The sequence below is a fragment of the Egretta garzetta genome, unplaced genomic scaffold (assembly GCF_000687185.1).
Source record: "Egretta garzetta isolate BGI_Z169 unplaced genomic scaffold, ASM68718v1 scaffold45, whole genome shotgun sequence".
Taxonomy (NCBI): domain Eukaryota; kingdom Metazoa; phylum Chordata; class Aves; order Pelecaniformes; family Ardeidae; genus Egretta; species Egretta garzetta.
This window is the reverse complement of record NW_009260028.1, coordinates 7,806,235-7,826,719: the sequence shown is the minus strand read 5'-3', so window position 1 is coordinate 7,826,719 and position 20,485 is coordinate 7,806,235. Positions and strand designations below refer to the sequence as shown.

The 20,485-nt window shown below is 39.2% G+C and overlaps 1 protein-coding gene across 1 annotated transcript in view; it reads left to right on the top strand.

The window, feature by feature from the left end:
• GART (phosphoribosylglycinamide formyltransferase, phosphoribosylglycinamide synthetase, phosphoribosylaminoimidazole synthetase) overlaps window positions 1-20,485 on the top strand; it is a 40,466-nt gene that overhangs the window by 17,661 nt on the left and 2,320 nt on the right. Inside the window, exons 7-21 of the mRNA XM_009640974.2 lie at window positions 91-216; window positions 1,094-1,181; window positions 1,597-1,682; window positions 2,314-2,482; window positions 3,084-3,315; window positions 6,110-6,204; window positions 7,404-7,513; window positions 8,110-8,308; window positions 11,531-11,779; window positions 12,144-12,296; window positions 13,468-13,663; window positions 13,992-14,131; window positions 14,746-14,876; window positions 16,852-16,993; window positions 20,160-20,275. Coding sequence (XP_009639269.1) covers window positions 91-216; window positions 1,094-1,181; window positions 1,597-1,682; window positions 2,314-2,482; window positions 3,084-3,315; window positions 6,110-6,204; window positions 7,404-7,513; window positions 8,110-8,308; window positions 11,531-11,779; window positions 12,144-12,296; window positions 13,468-13,663; window positions 13,992-14,131; window positions 14,746-14,876; window positions 16,852-16,993; window positions 20,160-20,275 — 2,232 coding nt within the window. The remainder of the gene's footprint in view (window positions 1-90; window positions 217-1,093; window positions 1,182-1,596; window positions 1,683-2,313; window positions 2,483-3,083; window positions 3,316-6,109; window positions 6,205-7,403; window positions 7,514-8,109; window positions 8,309-11,530; window positions 11,780-12,143; window positions 12,297-13,467; window positions 13,664-13,991; window positions 14,132-14,745; window positions 14,877-16,851; window positions 16,994-20,159; window positions 20,276-20,485) is intronic.

Genomic DNA, 20,485 nt, shown 5'->3' with positions numbered 1-20,485 from the left:
TTGCAACACTGAAAATCAATTATATTTGCACTTTTTGCACTTTAATTTTAATCATAGACTGGGGTTTTAATTATTCTCCTTGTTTTCCAGTGCTTATGTTTCACTGATGGCATCACAATTGCTCCCATGCCTCCAGCCCAGGACCACAAGCGATTAATGGATGGAGATGAAGGCCCTAACACGGGAGGGATGGGAGCTTATTCCCCAGCACCTCAGGTAAAAATGTATTGACAGGGAGTTGTTTCACTAAAGCTGTACTACAGCTCTAGTATTGAAAGCATGTGTGCATTTTTAGTTCCACCATGATGAACAGGAGAGTAAAGAGAGCGGGCTCTTGTGGATGGAAAGAGTTGCCTAAAACAGACATAGTCAAGTAAAGTCCATAAGTTATATTTGTTTCTCTAAAGAGGAGGATATTTCTACTGAATTACTTTTGATTATAAAGGCGGAAGCATTATTTCTGCAACCTTGTATTTTGATTTGGTTTTTAAGGTGTTATGCAATACTGATTGCTAGAATGAAGTGCTTAAGATCACATTTTTCTCTTGTGCCAAACTGAGCTAACGATGACCTTCGTTCACTTGTTGTACCTCAAGGTAGTTTGGTTTCTGTTTGGTGAGGAACTATTTGCAAAAAGCCTGACTTTGCTTTCTATTCACCTGTGTCATGGCCAGTGATTTTTCTAAGTTCAAAAAACCCTATAGGTTTTGTTCATATAGAAAGCTATTAATCTTATTTATTGAATAAAATTTGATCATTGACCGCTATACTTTCCAACTGTGATTTGTCTTTGGGAGACCTTAGCTAAATGCCAGTTTGTCTGTGCAAGTGGTTTGTTCCAGTGGGATTGCTTGCACATGTAGATCTAAGCATGGAAAAGTGTCTGAAGAAATGCAGATGGTTGTTTTAATGCTGTGGCATGTTGCCTGAGGAGAGAGAAAAACATACTAGCTTTCTGTTGTATGAAACGTCTTGGAGTGAGCAAGAGACATTCCAAGTGTTCTGCTTGGCTCTTAAAAATGCTAGCCATCACAGTAGGAAAAATCATGCATTCCCTTTTTACAAACACTGTTTTCTAATCCTGTTTTATTAGATTTCTAAACATTTACTGCAGAAAATAAGAGATACTATTCTTCAGAAAACTGTTGATGGCATGAGGAAAGAAGGTGTCCCCTATTTTGGTATGTACAGAAGTTTGAGGTTTCTAAACCTAAGGAGAAAGATTGGGTTTTTACGTTGTCCTCTTTATAGGCCTAACTCACATTGTAAGTTAAGGAAAGTAACTTTGATCTATTTGGAAACTGGGTTTAGTATCAGTGGCTTAATTTAGAGTCCACTGAGATAAACGGATATAGTTTCATTAACAGAGGCTAATCGTCAAGTAAGGAAGAAAAGAAAGGACAACATTTGAAAAGAAGATGCAAAATTGTAACCACAACTGTTTCTGCCTCATATATTTTTAACATTTCTAAAGAGTTAACATCCTACCTTTAAATTAACACAGGTGGCATCCTTTTTAACAGTATCATCAATAGGGTCAAAATAAATGACTTGTGCAGTTGCTTAGATAGCTTTTTATATAATTTTTTTTTCCAGGCGTGCTTTATGCTGGATTAATGCTCACCAAAGATGGACCTAAAGTTCTAGAGTTTAACTGCAGATTTGGTGACCCAGAATGTCAGGTGAGTTATTCTACAGATAGATACAGTTTGCCATTATGGGAGGAGAAAGTCTGTTACCATCTACCATTATTTGTAACTAACTTTCAGATGAATAATTAGCTAATTGCACTGAGATTTAAAATATTTGGTTTGTTTATTCAAGACAGAAGGTCTGTTATGAAATTGTTCCATTCCAGAGAAGATTTTACCAGGTTATATGGTTATATGGACTTTACAAGGGTAAGCTTAAGTGAAACTCAGCACTTTCCTATCTTTTCTGGAATGGAGTTAGATTTTTTTTTTTTTTTTTACTTTATTAAAGAAGTGAACACTTCTTTTCCCCAATCCCTGTTGACAAGTGGACTAAAACCTTTCATTTCCATTCTTCAGAACAAACAGGATTCTTTAGCCTCTGCCTTTTCCCCTCCATATGTAGCAGTTCTTTTATCCATAGAAATTATCTTCAAGGAAGAGTATTTTTAAATGTACATAGATTATGCACAGTATGTATATATGTGTGTGAAAATACAGTATATGAACATACTTACTTAATGGCTTTTTTACAATTGCATTAGTATTTTTAAAAGCTCAGTGAAGAAAATGTAACAAGGTATGTTGTTTTCTTTAATTTGCTATATCTCTATTTTTGTAGGTAATTCTTCCACTGTTGAAAAGTGATTTGTATGAAGTTATGCAAGCGGTTATCAATAAAAAGCTGTCTAGTTCCATGCCAGTTTGGTTTGAAGACAGTGCAGCTGTGACAGTGGTCATGGCTAGCGAAGGGTATCCAGGAGCATATCCCAAGGGTTTGGAAATAACAGGTAATTATAGCAGGAGAAACTGCAGAAATCTGATTCCTCTCCTGCCCTCTCTCCATTCTCTCTTTTGCCAGATGAAGGTGAATCAGTGTAACTCAGATTCCTAGAAACTTTAGATCTTGTGGTTATGGGTCCGCAAGAGACGACTGAATTTTCGTACATCAAAGTTTATTGGTAATGCACCCTTAGCATTTTCAAATCTCCGCACTGCATTGTTGAGTTCTGTAGCATTTCTTTAATATGTGCTACAGTAAAGTAGTTCTGGGCTGATTGTTGATTCTTAAATAGCGTTGATGCTGATATGTTTTGTGGTCTTTATGTCAGTGAAATACAAAATCCAGTTTGAATTAAATCTTGTATGCAGGTGTTTCGGCAAAACGCCTCTTTCTGTGTCTCTGAGCATAAAAGTAGCAGACTTGTCTCTCCTCAAAATGTAGTTTATACAGATTCATTCCTAGTTCCCAGCATGATCACACTGAATTTGATTGTGGTTCCTAGACACAGTCAATAAGTGCTGAATATGTATTAATGTGTAATTTAATAGAGAAGGTTCTAATCAACTGATTCTTCTGCATTTTTTTTTTATATTGGACACCAATCACAGGACTTTCTAAGGCTAAGCAACTAGGACTGGAGGTGTTCCATGCAGGCACATCCCTGAAGGATGGCAAAGTGGTGACTAGTGGGGGAAGAGTCCTTACAGTAACTGCTATTAAAGAAGATCTAATGACAGCACTGCAAGAAGCCAACAAGGGAGTAGAAGCCATACACTTCAAGGGTGCCATTTATAGAAAAGACATTGGTTATCGAGCTATAGCTTTCCTGAGACAATCCAGGTAGATATTTGAAATACTTGAAATGGAAATAACTGGTGTAAAAGGGACTTAAAGAAATCACTAGTTTACATTAATAAACCAATGTTGATATTATGCATAATTCTAGACAAGTTTTAACTAGCATCCTTGTGAGCAATCTAAGCAAGACCAGACAAGGAAGGAACAGGCTTTTTGATGGCTCTCTCATCCATGTTCTTATTCTCCCAAGTCTGAGTTAAACTACAGTGACCAGCACACAGGATTAACTTGTGGTGTTGCTGTCTTTTTTATGTCTGTTTTAGGGAAGGTGAACTTCTGGTTCTTAGGCTCTAAACCATAGCTTTTACTCTAGATTTGTGTTGTCCCTAAGTCTAGTATTAATATCGTTACATGTATGTATGAACAAAGTTTGAGCTATTTTATTGGTTCATTTTAGAGTCTTTAGAAATGGTTAAAATGGTCTTGAAACACCCACCTTGCTGGGATATTAATTTTAATGGAATAGCTGGCTAACATGGGTAGAATTTATCCCTCCTTTTTATTATTATTCCTTTTATTTTCACAGTATTTGGTTTAACAATCTTGAGATGGTGTGGGTGCAGGGTTTTTTTAAAGCAGTATGTCCTACTGTCTCCCTAATGTTACTGAGAACTTCTTGCAGATTTCTAGACTCACTTTTACCTACTATGAAGCATACCTGCCTGCCTAGTCTCCAATTAGCTCAAAACATAACTTTCAATGCTAGGTTACTTTGTAGTCTATGAAGCATATTAGTAGTTTCATTTTTGCTGACTGTGTATCAGTTAGTGTATTGTAAAATTACGCTCAATAAACTTACTAAATGAACAAGGGCGTTTGTATCCAGTCTTCTTTCTCTCTCAACTACTGTGCATCTTTTGAGAAATGTATGTGAAAACGTGTAATTGGCATTTGTAATGTAGTAGAAAAAATCAAGTCATTGTGTGAGGCAGAAGAAGAAGGAACTTTAATGAACAGTTGTCTAAATCACTGAGTTCATGGGCCATGGCCAGCAAGCTTCTTGACTAGAGTACCTGTGTGCTGGGAGGATCCCTAGCTTGTGAAGGAGACTCCTGGGAATTCTTTACAATCAGCACCTGTTTCACTGTCCTTGAGTCTGCGTCAACTTTTGCTCAGACATCCTAAAATTGGAAGGACAGACAGTCAGTCAGGCACGTTTTACCTTGGACTCTGTTTCGCACACAGTTGAGGAAGGGTGATGGTTGGCTTAGTAAAGTTGGGGACACACCTCCTCTTGGCGGCTTTGCAGGATTAAGTCCTGTGTGTTTCACTTTGTGAAAATATCCAGAATAATTATATAATTAAAAAAATTTTAGAATATTCTCCTTTTAAAGAGTCAAAGTAGATACTGTGCTTTTGAAAATAAAGTGAAAATATGTTGAATATTCATCATGTTCAGACTGAAAGGGCCTGACCAGTCTCATGTTATTGCAGGCTAATATTTCCTTGACTCTTATTCACAGGCTGAACAGCTGCTGCTTATAATTGTTTCCCTCTTCCAAATTTTTGAGCAGTCATATAATGTGAGTGCAGATATCCTTGTATTTTCCTGGTACGGCAGCTTGTTGGCCAGTTGTTTTATTGTACATATCCTTGTTAATCAATCGTGTGTTTTACCCTTAGAATTTAAATTGAATACCGAATCACATCAGAAAGAGAGCTAAAATAGGTATGAACCTAAAATAGGGATGCACCAGGTAGCCTGGTTCCTGCCACTGACAGTGCAGAAAGAACAATTGCCTAATTGGATTGAAATATGTTTGATACAACTAGTAATTACAAGTCATTAAACTCACTATCTCCAAAATGAAAAGGTGTCTATAAATACAATATAATACTTAATGGCTCCGGTCAGTCATATGGACAGACAAGTTAGATACACCAGTTTGTAGTCAGGGCTGTATTGTGTGGCTGTATGTAAAAGAAAAACCCGGAGTTTACGGACATTTCTAGATTGCTAAAATGGACCTTAGGAACGTACCTTTTTTTAAATAAACTTGAAAATACATTCTTTAATAGAAAGTCCATTTAAGTAAAAAAGAAGTGTGGTTGGTTTTGTGGTGTTGTCATTCCAGGTGATAAGGAGAGGCAACCTTTAAGATGCCATTGTAAAGCTCTCAAAATGTCACAGAGGACTATTGATTTATGTGATACTTCTGTTCTGAAAAGCTAACTTGAGCTTGACCCTGCAAGGTGCTGAGGCGGGCTGATTTAGCAGTGCTTTTTTGTATACGTTTTGTTTTGGGCATAGGAACTATACTACCGATGCCTCAGTATCCAGACCAGGTATTCAAATCTTGCAAAATCAGATCCATTATTCCATTGATTTTACCTTGTTGTTGGATTTTCTTTTTGGTTAGTTTTTATCTTGGTATTTGACTGGGTAGCGTATGATGCTGATGCTGTCTTCAAGATATCTGGAACTATTTGAATACTGCTTATGGCAAACTCTCTGGGATACAAATCCATGAAATTTTGTTTCTCTGGTGTGATACTCCCTATCTTCAGATATATGTGTGAGACCAGGTTCCAAACAGCAAAAAGATTAATCTTTCAGCCATTGAGTCTGCCGGAAATGTATACTGCAATACTTAGAAATCATTTTATATGAGCAAAGTTATAAGCGGGGAAATAGTTGTACTTGGTGGCAGAATAGGATTCTGAATGGTTAATCCTCTTAGTGATGCAATGATGTAAAGAAGTAAATATTATTTTAAAATATAGGTTTGTTTATTTAGTAATCAATTGCCATAACATTTTTTTAACAATCTTTCAGAGGCCTGACCTACAAAAACAGTGGGGTGGACATCGCAGCCGGGAATACTTTAGTTCAGAAAATTAAACCCCTAGCTGCAGCCACATCAAGGTCAGGTAAGACTTGTACCTTCTATTCTTGTTTCAGTCAGTACATGGCAATAAGGCTTATCATTTGATCTTGATCATGATCCAAAAGCTCATATTTATCTGTTCTGCATGTTTCTAGATTACACAAGAAATATCTGTGGTAAACAAATGCCTGTGATTTCTTAAAAAAGTACTTCATTAAATTTACAGATTTCCTTCTCAAAATTACTCTAAACTGTATCTCCTGAATGTCATGTGTGTTAAAGATGCTAGAGAACACACTTCGGCACTCTAAAAGGTTAAATGCAAGCAAAAATCCTACCATGCAGTGCAATTTTTGATTACATGCATTATTATCTCTTTCACAGTGAATTATACAGCTTTTGTAGATAAACGTTTAGAAAGGTGTACGAGATGTAGAATTCCTCAGAGATACTTCCCATTACTTGAGAGAGATACAGAAGACACATCTTTTTCTTGGTCAAAATAAAAGCAATTTGTCCTTTTTTTTGTTGTGATCTCAGGCACATCTTGCTCTAGCAAGTCCTTGTAATTCAGTTGATAGATTTAAAATATCAGTCATGTATATAATAACCCTTTAATTTCAAATTAATTGAAAACCTTCAGACGTCAGATATATATACAGAGAAAAATACATAGACACACACACTCTAGTACAACTAGTCATTTCTTAGCATTCATAGTATTTTCTACTCAAGTTTGTTTCACTCTTAGGATTTAACCAATTTTAGTTTTAAGGTTACCATACTTACCTATCATAACCAGTCTTAGAAACAAGGAGTCTTAATATACTCTAAGTACCAGTATTAACAAACAGATAAGGAATTTCAGTTGGAAAATGCCTAGTTATCATCTTTTCCCAGAAAGCAGTGGGCTTCAAATTATTACCACAATTCCTTTTCTGGCTTTTTCAGAAAAATACTAAGTGCAATGGGGAAATATGTCAGTCACAGTAATTATTGAAAGTTCATTCACAAAGTTTTGGATTTTCAGTCGTAGGTAATAACAAAGAAATAAGACAAAGCAAACTTAAGAGGATTAGGAACTCCCATGCCTCTGTGAAGAGGCTCTAAACATCAGAGAAAAATTTCCTGGTGACAAAGCAAAGTCACGTTGACAGATACCAGGGAGAATTTGTGCTGGAGATCCTGAAGAAACCCATCAAAGTAAAAGTTTACTATTTTTTCGTGTTTTCTGGCTGGCAGGCTGCAATGCAGAACTTGGAGGCTTTGCTGGCCTCTTTGATTTGAAAGCAGCTGGTTACGAAGATCCTATCTTGGTATCTGGAACTGATGGCGTTGGCACAAAACTCAAGGTAATGTGAAAATCAATCCATGTAAAGGAAGGAAAATAGCACAGAAGGGAAAATGCTTAATCACATCATTAATGTTTTAACAGAAAATATCAGTTGTCTTTTGAAAATACCTATTTGTATTTCTAAAAAGGGAAAGAAAAATTAAATTGCCCTCCTTCAGGCAAAAGAATTAAATATACATTTAACTTCTGTCATGTAAATAGCCATACTTAAAACGATGCTTAAAATAGCTCATTTTTAATATTAAGTACATGATCAGGGACTCCATTTTATTAAGGTAGAGTCTCCACCCTCAAAAAGATTACTCATGAGAAAAAACATTTAATTATACGGTTGCTATTGTGTTTACACAAGCTGCAGTGAAACCCTTTCCAGTTCAGTCTCCTTCTGTAAAATGCTTGCCAATTAAGAAAGTAACAATTCCTAAAATAAAACGTTAGGAGAGGCTCACAGAGGTGATAATAACTGAAGCTGCTCCTCAAAAAGTGTCTTAAGAGGAGCAGTGTGATTTTGATACCCTTCTTCCATTGCAGACTCTCTGCTTGTGTTTCAGTTTCTCAAAGCTAACCAACAGGTTCTCTCGCTGTGTTTTGCAGATTGCACAAGTGTGTAAGAGACACGACACCATAGGTCAGGACCTGGTTGCCATGTGTGTCAATGACATCTTGGCTCAAGGAGCGGAGCCCCTCTTCTTCCTTGATTATTTTGCCTGTGGCAAACTTGACGTTGATGTGGCTCAGGGTGTCATTGCTGGAATAGCTGAAGCTTGCAAAAAGGCAGGATGTGCTCTTTTGGGTATGAACACTCTTCTTTGAAGGATATGAAAAATTGTGTGCAATCTCTGTATAACTGGTTTTAATGTGTTTGTTTTCCTTCTCTACTGAAGAATCTTAGAGGAGTGAAAAAAACCCCAAGCATCTCATGTCTTGCTTTCAGAGAACGTAATCTCTATCCACTGGAAGGAGACAGTACTCTACAAATGTTGCCATTAGCTTAGGATATTGCATATAGATTTTCCTATTCGTATCTTTTCATTTAAGTTTGTAACTACAACAGCTACCTAGAAAAGTATTCTATTTCTTTGTATTTTTCAAGTAAATTTTAAAACACGCCAAATAGGTTTGTTTATTTTTATCCTTTATCCTAAAAGAAATCCCCAAGTTTTCCTCTTGAAACACGATTTATATGTGTTACTGTGCATGCACATGTCCCTGTGCGTGTACATATTATCCTTTGAACCTCTTGGCTGATTTTAACCAAATTTGACAGGAAAGGTAGAGATCTCACAGCTATTGTGTTCCTACAAGCTTCATAAAACTAGAAAGCCAGAGAACGTCCTCATGAGTGCAACAAAAGCTTCAGCTGGAGCTCACTTCTTAAGACACAGAAGTTAACCACAAGACAGAAACATGAAAGAAACCAGGTTTTGTTAGTTACAAAACTAATAGCAAAACTATTTGTCTGCTGAAGACTTGCTGAAGATTTATTTCACCAAGATCTGGATGTTCCAAGATGTTAAGACTCAAATTTAAACATTTTCTTTCTCAGCCCTGTAATGCAAGTACATAATACATTTTACTAACAAATGATGTATGTATTCTGGTATACAGTAATCTGTGAAATGATACAATATTTCACTTCCTGAATCTTAAAAAACACAGCTTTGAAGCTGCTCAACCCAATAAAAATATTTTTAGTTCAGTGAAAAAGACATTATTTTCTATAAGTCTTTAGATTATAAAAGGAGTACAACACGGAGTTAAATTTTAAAGCAATGAAACCCAGAAAGTTCAGTTTTCTCACATAATTTTTATTTTCCTTCTTTTTTTTTTATAAAAACAGAAATGGAGAATTACCACAGAGTTTTTTTCAAAAAAGACCTTTAATTTGAGACTAAAAATGACAGTTCACTTGTCTTACTTTAGGTACCACTTTGTAATTGGTAATACTGTAGCTCTTTCCTTTTTTCCAATTCTTTGAGAAAGTTAGTAACAAAAGTCTTTCTTAACTGGGAGTGTGTCATTTTGAGGTAGTTTCCAAGCTTTGAACAAGAGGCTATTTATGTTCTGGTTTATTTTTTTCTACGTGAATTGTTTGTCAGCTTTATATTAGTCTTAAGGTGTTCTCTCAGCTTATCAAATATAATCAAACCATTCATACTTCAGCATAAGTGCATGTTATGTGAGATCTTGCTATGAAATTACTTACTGACATTTCAAGATTTTATTTCCAGTTGGAAGACTTAAAAACTACAGAGGGTTTTTGATGTTGTAAATTAATTACCAGAGAATAATTTCTCAAAATTGTAAATGGGTTAGTAAATATCTTGTTGTGCTAATACAAAAACAAGTCCGAACTCATAAATAAATCAATTCTGATTCCTTCCCCAGTTTTCTGGCACTCTCAGAAAAGAAGGGACAGAGATGATGCAGTAACTCCAAACCTAAGTAGGAAATGCTTTTCTGTAGCCCAGATCATCAGAATACATTTCAGTTTGGGCTCCAGCTTCACACATGCATTTTACTGTGCATTCACATAGCATGTATATCTATCTTTGTACAGTATCGTCTCGTAAAAGTCTCATTTGAAGTATGTTCCTAAATTCCTACCTTGCATTTCTGCAATAGCTGAATATTCAGCTCAATCACCTTAAGCTCATCACAGCACTTGATAGCAAGGTGCTGAAGGGCTTATCTACCTGCTTGGTTTTGTACAAACATTATTAAGTACAGATTTAAACTAAGGTATCTAAGAAAATGAACTCTGATTTTAAAGTTGATTATAGCAATGTAATGTAGAAACCTGGAAAGGCTTCCAGAGAATCTAGTATTGAACAGTGTCAAGCGCTGAGCACAAGAGCAGCCTCCACCATCACTCAGGTAAATTTGGAGCCCCTTCAGGGACGCTTCCTGGAAATAGAAGAATTTTATATTGAATGAAACCCAGTGGGTGCAAAAGAAAAACAAGACGGTACTGGTCAGCATGTTGGGCAGAAGTCGTAATACCTTGGCAACTTATTCATCATCCACTTGTTTTTTTGTAGCCATTGTGACCAGCAGAGGGGTTTGAAGGAGAGTGATGAGATGGCTGTGAGGAGAGGTGGGGGGCGTTTCTCCCCAGTACAAGGGGATGGTGTGAAGACAGCTGTTTGGAAAACTTTGGAGTGAGCAGTAAATGCTCATTTCATGTACCAAACACAGTAAGTTCGCCTCTCTAGACTGAATGAGACTGTGGCAGGCAGAACACGGGTCTTCAACAGTGAAGACCAACAGCTTATACCTGAAGGGCAGTAGGGGAGCCAGGGAGAGAGAATGCTGTGCATGAGCAGCGCTGCGCATTTCTGCACCAACTGGGAAAACTACCTTTTCAGACTGCACTCTGAATGAGGTCAGCCAGATAAAACATGGTTTTCCGGACAAAACAACAGGATGCTCTAATAATCAGGATATAAAGTAATAGCCTAGCCAACAGTTTATCTGCACGGGTGGGTAGGAAAGACCCTCTTCTAGAGCTGTTCTCCCCAAAGAGTCTATAAACCCTAGAAGTCCAGAGTTGGCGTGATAATGATGGACAGGTTGTGGGCAGGAGTGGCATGCAGGATAGCACTACATACACAATCTTTACAAAGCCAAGAGAGACTAATAGCTGTGTCATTCCTTTGATGTCCTCATATGGATTTCTTGTATCTGGTAGGTTTTTCATGGAGAATATTAAACTTGGCAGAAATTTGGAAATGTGAAGCACTACATATATGCTTTGATTTTAAAATATGAATGCACGGCAATTTGGTACTGGCTGTCAGAGTGAGGGAGGAAATGTTCTTTCCCGATTTTTTTATTGCTTGTTCAGTTGAAGGGCCTGTGACAAATGTGGTTTTTATTCTTTCACACGTTCATTTATCTAATTAAAATCCCTAGTCTGTTAACACCAAATGAGTTTAAAACTTTGAAAAATTGCATGCCTACTCGTCCCAGTGGTTTTCCAACACCGCCTTTTTTCTTTTTTTGGTTCCCACAGGAGGAGAAACTGCTGAAATGCCAGGCATGTATCCACCTGGAGAGTATGACCTGGCTGGCTTTGCTGTTGGTGCAGTGGAGCGAGGGCAGATGCTGCCCCAGCTGGAGAGAATTGCTGATGGAGATGTGGTTATTGGAGTAGCTTCTTCTGGGGTTCACAGCAATGGGTACAGCCTTGTGAGGAAGATTGTGGAAAAGTCATCGTTTGATTTCTCTTCTCCAGTTGGCATCTCTGGTGATCAGACATTAGGTACCACTTACAATGCAGTTTCTTGCATTATAGCTTGATCTTCTGAACAGGCAAATGTCACACAGTTGTTTTGTCTGTGCCTTTGCTTTTGTAACTTTTCTAAGGCACTAAAATAATTATTCCATTCTTGAACAAGTTCTTGTCCTCTTTTTTCCTCTGTATCACATATGCAGGAAAGAAATCAAGGGGAGGGGAATAAATAACTAATTGTATGCTAAAAAGGGTAGAACATTGTGGTTTTCTCTGTAGGACAATGCTCATTAGTATCCAGCAAATAAATATTTTGAGATTTCCTCAATTTCGTATTGATGAACATTTCTTTCTGTCCCGTAACTGGTTTTCTTTCATCCTCTTTCATCTACAGGAGATCTCTTGTTAACCCCAACTAAGATCTACAGTAAGGCTCTGTTGCCTGTCCTTCGCTCAGGCCATGTGAAAGCATATGCCCACATCACTGGAGGGGGCTTGCTGGAAAACATCCCCAGAGTTCTCCCAGAGTCCTTTGGTGTTGTTTTAGGTGAGATAAAAAGAAAAGCTGTAGAAATACCCGCATGTTAATATGGATGGGGGGAAGCTGTGTACCTGGGGCCATGTCAGCTGACTTGCACTGTAAGAGCTAGACTTGCCTGTCTAGAAATAAGTTCGCCTTTTTCTTCATTGTTGCTGAGTTTCTCCTTGTGGCCTGAAACAGAGCCAGGCAAAACACTTTGTAGTCTTAAGACTACAAACTCATTGAGTTTGCTTCCCCTGGTGGTGTTTTGTGTTGGATTTTTTTGGAAACTCTATCCCTACTTACAAAAATAAAACAACTTTAAAAGTAACCCAAAGTGAGCTGTCACCGTTTGCAATAACCTACAAAATTATTGCTAATTAAATGACACTCATGAAGTCTTTGATTAGCATTCAAATATGGTTACTAGCTCAAGTGCATCTCGTGCTATTCAACATACCTTACTTAATCCTCACCACAATCTCCTCAGGTGTGCTAGAGGTAGTATTTCACTTATGGAGAAAGTGTGGTATGGAAAGGTAAATGACTTACTATAGGTTATGCAGTGTTCACTGGGTTGTAGAATAAAATAAGGGAACTAATACTGAGTGGTGCACTCCAGAACTGTATGTAAATAATTCTTCCACTTCTCACTTAAACAGTGGTCCACAGTGGACATTGGCTTATACAAATGGGGTTAATGCCGTTCAGTATAACATGTCAAGAAAGAAACTTACTGTCTTTGGAGTTCCTTTACAGTGGCTTGTCCAGAAGCATTTCTCGTGCTGCTGTATATCGTCCTTACCTCGCTGGAATTGGGGGCAGCGTGAGACTTTTGTGACAGTTTTTAAGGCTATCGTTCTGGTACAATAGTTTCTCTAGAAGCAGAGTTGTCACCTTCAGGAAGAGGATTTTCCAAAGGCTGCCTCGGAGCCCGTTTCGAATTCCTGATTAACGAATTGCAGCAGAGCGATATGATTAATTTCCTCCCAGAGTGACACTTCTACTCCCAAGTCTTGTTCAGTAAGGAAGGAAAAAACATCCTGTTTCCGTGCATGGAAGCTGATTTCACTCAAGCTGCTGTGGAGCTTTGTCTGTGCTTTCCATCCAGATCTTGCCTCTTAATGCTCTAATAATTTTAGTATTTGTCCTTTGGCAGTGATTTCCACTCTTCATTTGTATTTTCAATCCTCTTCAGATGCTCTTACGTGGAAGATTCCTGAAATCTTTTGCTGGCTCCATAAAGAAGGGAACCTCTCTGAGGAGGAAATGACTCGGACATTTAATTGTGGCATCGGTGCTGTCTTGGTAGTTCAGAAGGAGCTGGCTCAGCAGGTCCTCAAGGACATACAGAGACATGAGACAGCCTGGCTGATTGGGAAAGTTGTTTCCCTATAAACAAAAAGGTGATTAGATTTTTATTTTCCTTTCAAAAAAAAAAAATAGCAGATTCCTTAGCTGGTGAGTCTCCATGGAGGTTAGCTGAAACTCTCTTAATTGGCACCTCCATGGCTTTTTTGGGCAGGGTATTAAAATGAAAGTCCTCGCGACTTCAGGTTTAGTTCATAGAACATGTGCTTAGCAATGTCAGGTGTCACCAGAACTATAAATAAATAACAAGAAGTAAAGCAGTGCCACTGATCTCTTTTTGTGTGTACTTTTCTCCTCTCTCTGTTTCTCCCTTTATTTACATGATGGTGTTTGTTTTTTTTTTTCTTGTACATGTTCAGGTTCTGCCCATGTTAAAGTCCATAATATGCTTCGAGCCTTGCAAGCAAATAGGTCACTGACTGTGCACAGCCATATCCAAGGCAAAATCCAGACAAACAAAGTCAAGGTTGCTGTCCTTATCTCTGGAACAGGTGAGAGTTTATATTCTTTACTACAGTGTAAAAGAGACTATTAAAAAAGGAACTTCAGCTCAAATTCAAAATCTCTTTAAGTCCTTGCAATTGTCCTTGGAAGCTCTGATAGGCTTCTAACAGGCTTTCAGGAACAGGCAGAACAGATTTTGCCCTTGGATTAATTTCAGTCACAAACAGAATGATCTTTAACCTCTGCTGCAAACTGACTACAAATTGCATCTGTGTTCATTTTATCTACAGATTTCTGCGTGTCTCTAGGTTTATGCAACCACATTGCACTATAGGGACAGCAGCATTATTTCACAAACAGATGAGAATTTCATCTTGCCATACAGGCACTCCCAGGGTTTCCAGTTTCTAAGAACTAGACCGTCATTCCAATTCCAAAAATTACAGTTTACAAGTTTAATTGCTAGTAAAAGTCCTGTAGCCTCCAGCTGTTGAATTCAGTTCCCAGTAAAATCAATGAAAAAAGGGTTACTGTTAATATCAATGTTTTTTGGATCAGGTCTCCCCCATATTGCTGCTTATTGAAAACCTCTTGTAGCTGTTAACTGTATTTATTCTCCAGGAATTACTTGATATTCAGTTATATATTTTTTCACTCATAGGCACAAACCTGGAAGCCCTCATTGATAGCACAAAGAAGCCCACCAGTTTCGCACAAATAGTTCTTGTTGTTTCTAACAAAGCTGGTGTGGAGGGGTTAAGGAAGGCTGAAAGAGCTGGTATTTCTACAAGGGTAAGTATTTCTCATCTTTTTAAAATGAGTCATCACTAGCTCTGACTACAGCAGGGAAGTACTGTGAGATAATGAGTTTTACTTGGGTAAGAGTTGGTTTGACAGGAAGCCTTTAGCTTTTATTTTTTGGTCTGTCATGAACTTGTGCCCTTGGGCAAGCTACCTAACATGGGAAGCAAAATACTTCCTTTTCTCCTTTTCCCAGATGTTGCTAGCAATCCTGATGGGTTTAGGCACAGTCGTTGTGTTAAACTAGTGCAAAACTTTCAGAGTTACAGTCAAAACTTTGCCATTTATTTAACTGCAGTGCATTTGCACTGAAGTAATAAGCTATTTTATCTGAATTTAATTTTAAAGTTACAAGCTAAACAGACATGCTAGTTCGTTTGAATGAAACAGAGAGGTCAGACTCAGTGGGGCCTTCCACTGACTCCCTGGGCATCGCTTCAGGCTTGCCAGCATTCATTCAAAGCAAACTGGGTTTCCCTTAGTATCACCGAATCCTGTTCTGCATCGCTTTGCCCTTTGTGCAGCCATTTGCATTACAGGTGTGAAATGCTACTGTTCTGACTCAGGAGCATTTTACAGTCACTTTTCACTGATAACTGCTGAGGTGTGCAAGATTTGGGCGCAGTGCAAGCTTTGTTATTCACCTGAATAGCAGCGGGATCTGATTGTTAGCGCTGCTGTCTCTTACTTGGGAGTATACAGAGATCACAAGTGAAGTATGTCCAGGGTATGCAGGGGAAGAACAAACATATAATGAGGAAAAAAAAAAATACAGCCTTGGAGAGGTCATGGTCTTAGTGGTTAAGATGGAGACTGAGTGGTGAAACAGAGATGCTGAGGAATAGGTGCCTTGCCAGTTGGTAGTTCATAGCAGAGTTCAGCCCAGTGTTGAGCTGGGCTCTATTTCTAGTGCCCTCTGCCATCTTTTCTCCTAACCAGTTCTGGTTTTTAAAAACTACTTTGTTGATGAATGTGCCACTGAGGTAAATCTGGTAGGGATTAGCAGGGGTTAATGGGGTTTGGAGCACAAGTCTGATGAGGAGCAGCTGAGGGAGCTGGGGTTGTTCAGCCTGGAGAAGAGGAGGCTGAGGGGAGACCTTCTCGCCCTCTACAACTGCCTGACAGGAGGCTGTAGCCAGGTGGGGGTCGGCCTCCTCTGCCAAGTAACAAGTGACAGAGTAAGAGGAAATGGCCTCAAGTTGCACCAGGGCAGGTTTAGGTTGGACATTAGGATAAATTTTTTCACCGAAAGGACTGTCAAACACTGGGATGGGCTGCCCAGGGAAGTTCTCCATTCCTGGAGGTATTTAAAAGACAGGCAGACAGGTGCTTAGGGCCATGGTTTAGTGGTGGGATGGCAGGGTTAGGTTAACAGTTGGACTTGATGATCTTAAAGGGCTTTTCCAACCTAAACGATTCTAGGGACATTTATTTTAAGGGCAGTGGATCTGCTTTCTTCCTGTTTAAATTGGGGGCTGTATCCTGGGTGGAAAATAATTAGTTATACTGCCCTTTCACAGTAGGGGCTGTTTTATCAGCTTGTGATTAGTCTTTCCTTCAAGGTTTTGCGACACAATTTTTGGCAAGGCCCAGCTGCTTAAAACTATCAGAGGCTTTAAATCGAGTGAAATCCTTCTAAGACTTTAGGTTATCTTAATGACCTACAGCTGTAGATTGTTAAATTGTGTCCAAATGCTGGGACCTACAGCTGTGGGCCTAATAAAATAAAAACCTTATTTATTCTGATGATTGCTCTGTGTGAATAGGAATAAAGACTGTGTGTTTGTTAGCTGCATGCATTTATGAACTACTCCTCTTGCTGTCTATGTGCAACCAACTTGAACCACACATGGAGATTTACCTGGGTTTTGTTTATTACTCCAGTATACCATTTTATTGTGCTCTTAAGGCATTTAGATTAAATTAACACTGCATCCATATTTCTTTGTCTTTTGGATTATCACAGGTTATTGACCATAAATTGTATGAAAGTCGCACTGAATTTGACAGTGCGGTTGACAAAGTCCTTGAAGAATTCTCAGTTGAACTGATCTGTCTGGCTGGATTTATGCGAATACTGTCGGGTCCTTTTGTCAAAAAATGGGAAGGTAAGCACAGCATAGCAGGGTATGCATTTAAGAAAAAAAAGTAATGTTATAGCTTAGCCTCAGGAAAAAGAAAACCAGAAAAATATAGAAGAGGGACCACTAGACTCTTCCCATCTTGTAAGGAAAAGGATGAAAAAGAGAAAGGCAGTATTTTTCCCCTTCCCTCTGCCATTTCCACAGAGGTTTAAAGAAGCCAAGGGCAAATGCAGGTCTTGTGGTCTTTGATTTATTAGAAAATATTTTAAAATAAGGCTGTGGAAACTTTAGACCCCTGCAAACATGCAGTGCGGGGCAAACTGTTACCTAAGCACTAAGTGTTGGTTGGAGAGAGGTGAGCATTCAGCCACGGAGAATTCCTTCCCCTGGCAGATGAGCTGCTTTGGCTGCGTATGAAACTGCAAAACTAGGCAGCCCCATGCAGTTCCTATTAACAAGATTTTGCCAGTCTGCCGGTCGGATGTCCCAGAAGCTGTCTGAATCCGAGGGTGGCATGTTTCACTGGCAGATTTGGCTCTTGTTTCTCCAAAGCATTCACAGTGTCTCCATTCTGGTCGTCTTTTACAGTTTTTCCAGGTCTTTTTTAGAGGCTGGTAAGACTTCTGCCTACTTCAGTGGTTGTTCTCCCTCCCCCAGCTGTTACATTCCTCTTCTTATCTCTTTCTGTTTCACTTAGGGAGTCCTGAATCACACAGAGGCAGCTGCTCTTCTCACTGTTTGCTCTGCTTTGGGTTCAGTCACGGTTACTTAAACTAGTTCTTGCTCGTACCAGTTACAGGCTGGTCAGCCTATACATTGCAGCTCTGCCGGGCAGCCTTGATTGTTCACATGGCGACTTTTGTGTTACCCTGGGTGTGTCTGTGGCAGGGACCTTTTACACCTGAATGACTTTTCAGACCTCTCTTTAAAACCAGTGGAGCAAAACAGGCATTCCTAGGAGGCAATTCATTTTATGCTAAAGCTGTCAAGTGAAATAAGTCAGATGTTTCTCTCTGTTTGTTACCATAGGAGGCAATTCATTTTATGCTAAAGCTGTCAACTGAAATAAGTCAGAGTTTCTCTGTTTGTTACCGAGTCTGGAAGATGAAGGTGTAAATGGCTGTAGACAGCTGTAGTTAGGAGAGAGGGATCCCTCACTACGAGAGATGTGCTTTGAGTACAGGGTCTGTGTAGAGGATGGAAAAGAACTTTCTCTAGTGCAGAGATCTTGTGCAAACAAAGGGTGAGCTTAGTTTCCTCCGATCCAGGGACAGAGGACTTCCAGTGCTGATGATCGCCCTGCACAGTGCAGGACTTGTGTTACACATATGACCGGCCTGAGAGCAAAAGAAGAGACTTTATTCGGTACAGGATGGCTGCACTGGTTAATTCGCGTTTCCAAATGTCCAGCACTAAATTGAGCTTGAAAACAGGTACCTGAGAGTAGACCTGACCAAGAGTATCTGTCAGGTTAGGTCTTAGATGTGAGCTCAAACATGCAGTTCAGCTCAGGGATCTGTGCCAGCTTCCAGGAGCCTGCTGTAAAGCTCTGACCCAGTCATACACCGACTAGCCTAAATTGTCCAGGAGCAATCAATTCTCGTTGCTGCCCTCTTAAAAGCTGTTACCTTTCCTTTCTCCTGTAGTCACAATGATATACACTGTGAAGTTAGTTGTGAAACTATCATCTTGTTTAATGGTCCTGAAACGTTAATTTTGAATGTCAAAATAAAGCACAGATTAAAAAAAAAAAAAAAAAAAAAAAACCACCAAAAATAAAACCAGGTAAATAGAAAACCACTTCCCTTTAGTGCAGTTTCTGATGGCACTGTAATGAGAATCTGGGGAAACTCAGGCAGAAGTGCAGAGTGCTGTTTTCAGCTCGCTGTCTCCAATACTTTTTTGCTCAAGCGGCAAGCAGGGAGATGCTGATGCTTAAAAAGGGGTATTTTTGAGATGCAAACCACATTTGAGATACACATCAGTCGATACATCTGCCTCTTCACATTGCACAGGTCAATATCTGCATGAGTTACTGCGTCGAGAGCGCAAGTTTCATATCGTACTGCCAGAAATGGCCTTCACTTCGCATTACAAAATCATAAGCCTCTATTTCGGTACACTGCTGCCTCCGCCAGCATATGTCAGCTCAGTCTCGCTGCTTGGCATTTAGGTGGTGTTCAATGAATCCTGATGACATACAGTCTTCCTAAATGGGAGGCATGCAGAGACGGCGTGGGCGTAGCATACTGCGATATAAATAGTATCGATGGCCACTTTTTTTTTATCCTGTAAGGGTTTGTACTGAATCTAAGAGAAGATCTAGGGCTGTCAAGCACCTTTTGACTTCACTCTGGTCCAGAGTGGCCAGGAAGAGTTGTCCCAGAGGTATTAGGAGCAGACAAGGGGAAGTCTGCCAGAAGAAAGAAGGTTTCCTCATGGTTTAACCATTGCATTGCTGTAGCGGTGAGACCCCGAGGTCGCAGGCAGCCACTCTCCCTTACTTTACAGCTAGGTAGGAACTCGGGCATACGCTTTCTCTTTGAAGGGAAATGTAAGGTACAGGCTTCCCAGGGTTATAGCCACAGTTGCACCTGGTTGAGCATGAGAGGTTACGTTATCAATTTCAGGATCCCCCAGCCAACTTTCCGCATGGAAAGCAGTAGTGGTAGACAGGTGCTTTTCAGAAGGGCTCCTTTATGAGCAGCTGGTGTCTTATTAAGCCAAAACAGGTGTGGAGGAAAAATCCAGGCTAAAGAATTTTTGCCTTGTCATGGGGTGGGGGGGATGGGGGGTGTCTGTTACGTCATTTGAAACTGCACTGAGTTTCTTCTGGGTGATGAGTTTGTAAGAAAGAGGACTGTGCTTGTGATCAAAGAAGAGAAGAACAAGATGCTGAGGGAAAGGACAGCTACATCAAAAAATTAAGCATTTTTAGTCACTGGAGAAATATGCTTTAGCCATGCAATTAGTTGTAACTGGTTGCTGCCTCTGATTTTTCTGAAATAGCGAGGCCTTCAGAAATGCTTTGGGCTGGTTTTCTGTCAGTACCATCAAAAAACAGGCATGTGCAAAAGTCATGAAAGATCTTTCTCACAAATGCATTTTATTCCTCTGTTGATTATGGTACTGCGAAACCTCTGGTAAGGCTGAATGCTAAAAGATAATGACCTCACTTATAATTTTCCAGGAAAAATACTGAACATCCACCCGTCTCTACTGCCTTCTTTTAAGGGAGCAAATGCACACAAATTGGTGTTACAAGCTGGAGTCCGAGTCACAGGCTGTACTGTACACTTTGTAGCTGTAAGTACTTCTTTCTCCCACCCTTGAGCTCTAGAATTCATTAGTCTTAAGATTTTCACCTCTGAGCTTGCTTGGAATACCATTGTACAATCATGTTTGATTACCTTTTCTCCCTTGTTCATTCATAACGTTATTAGACAATCTACTGCTTTAGTTTGCTGTCCCTGGAAAACAGCCTGTACAGGAGTTTAAGCTTTACCCATTAACTCT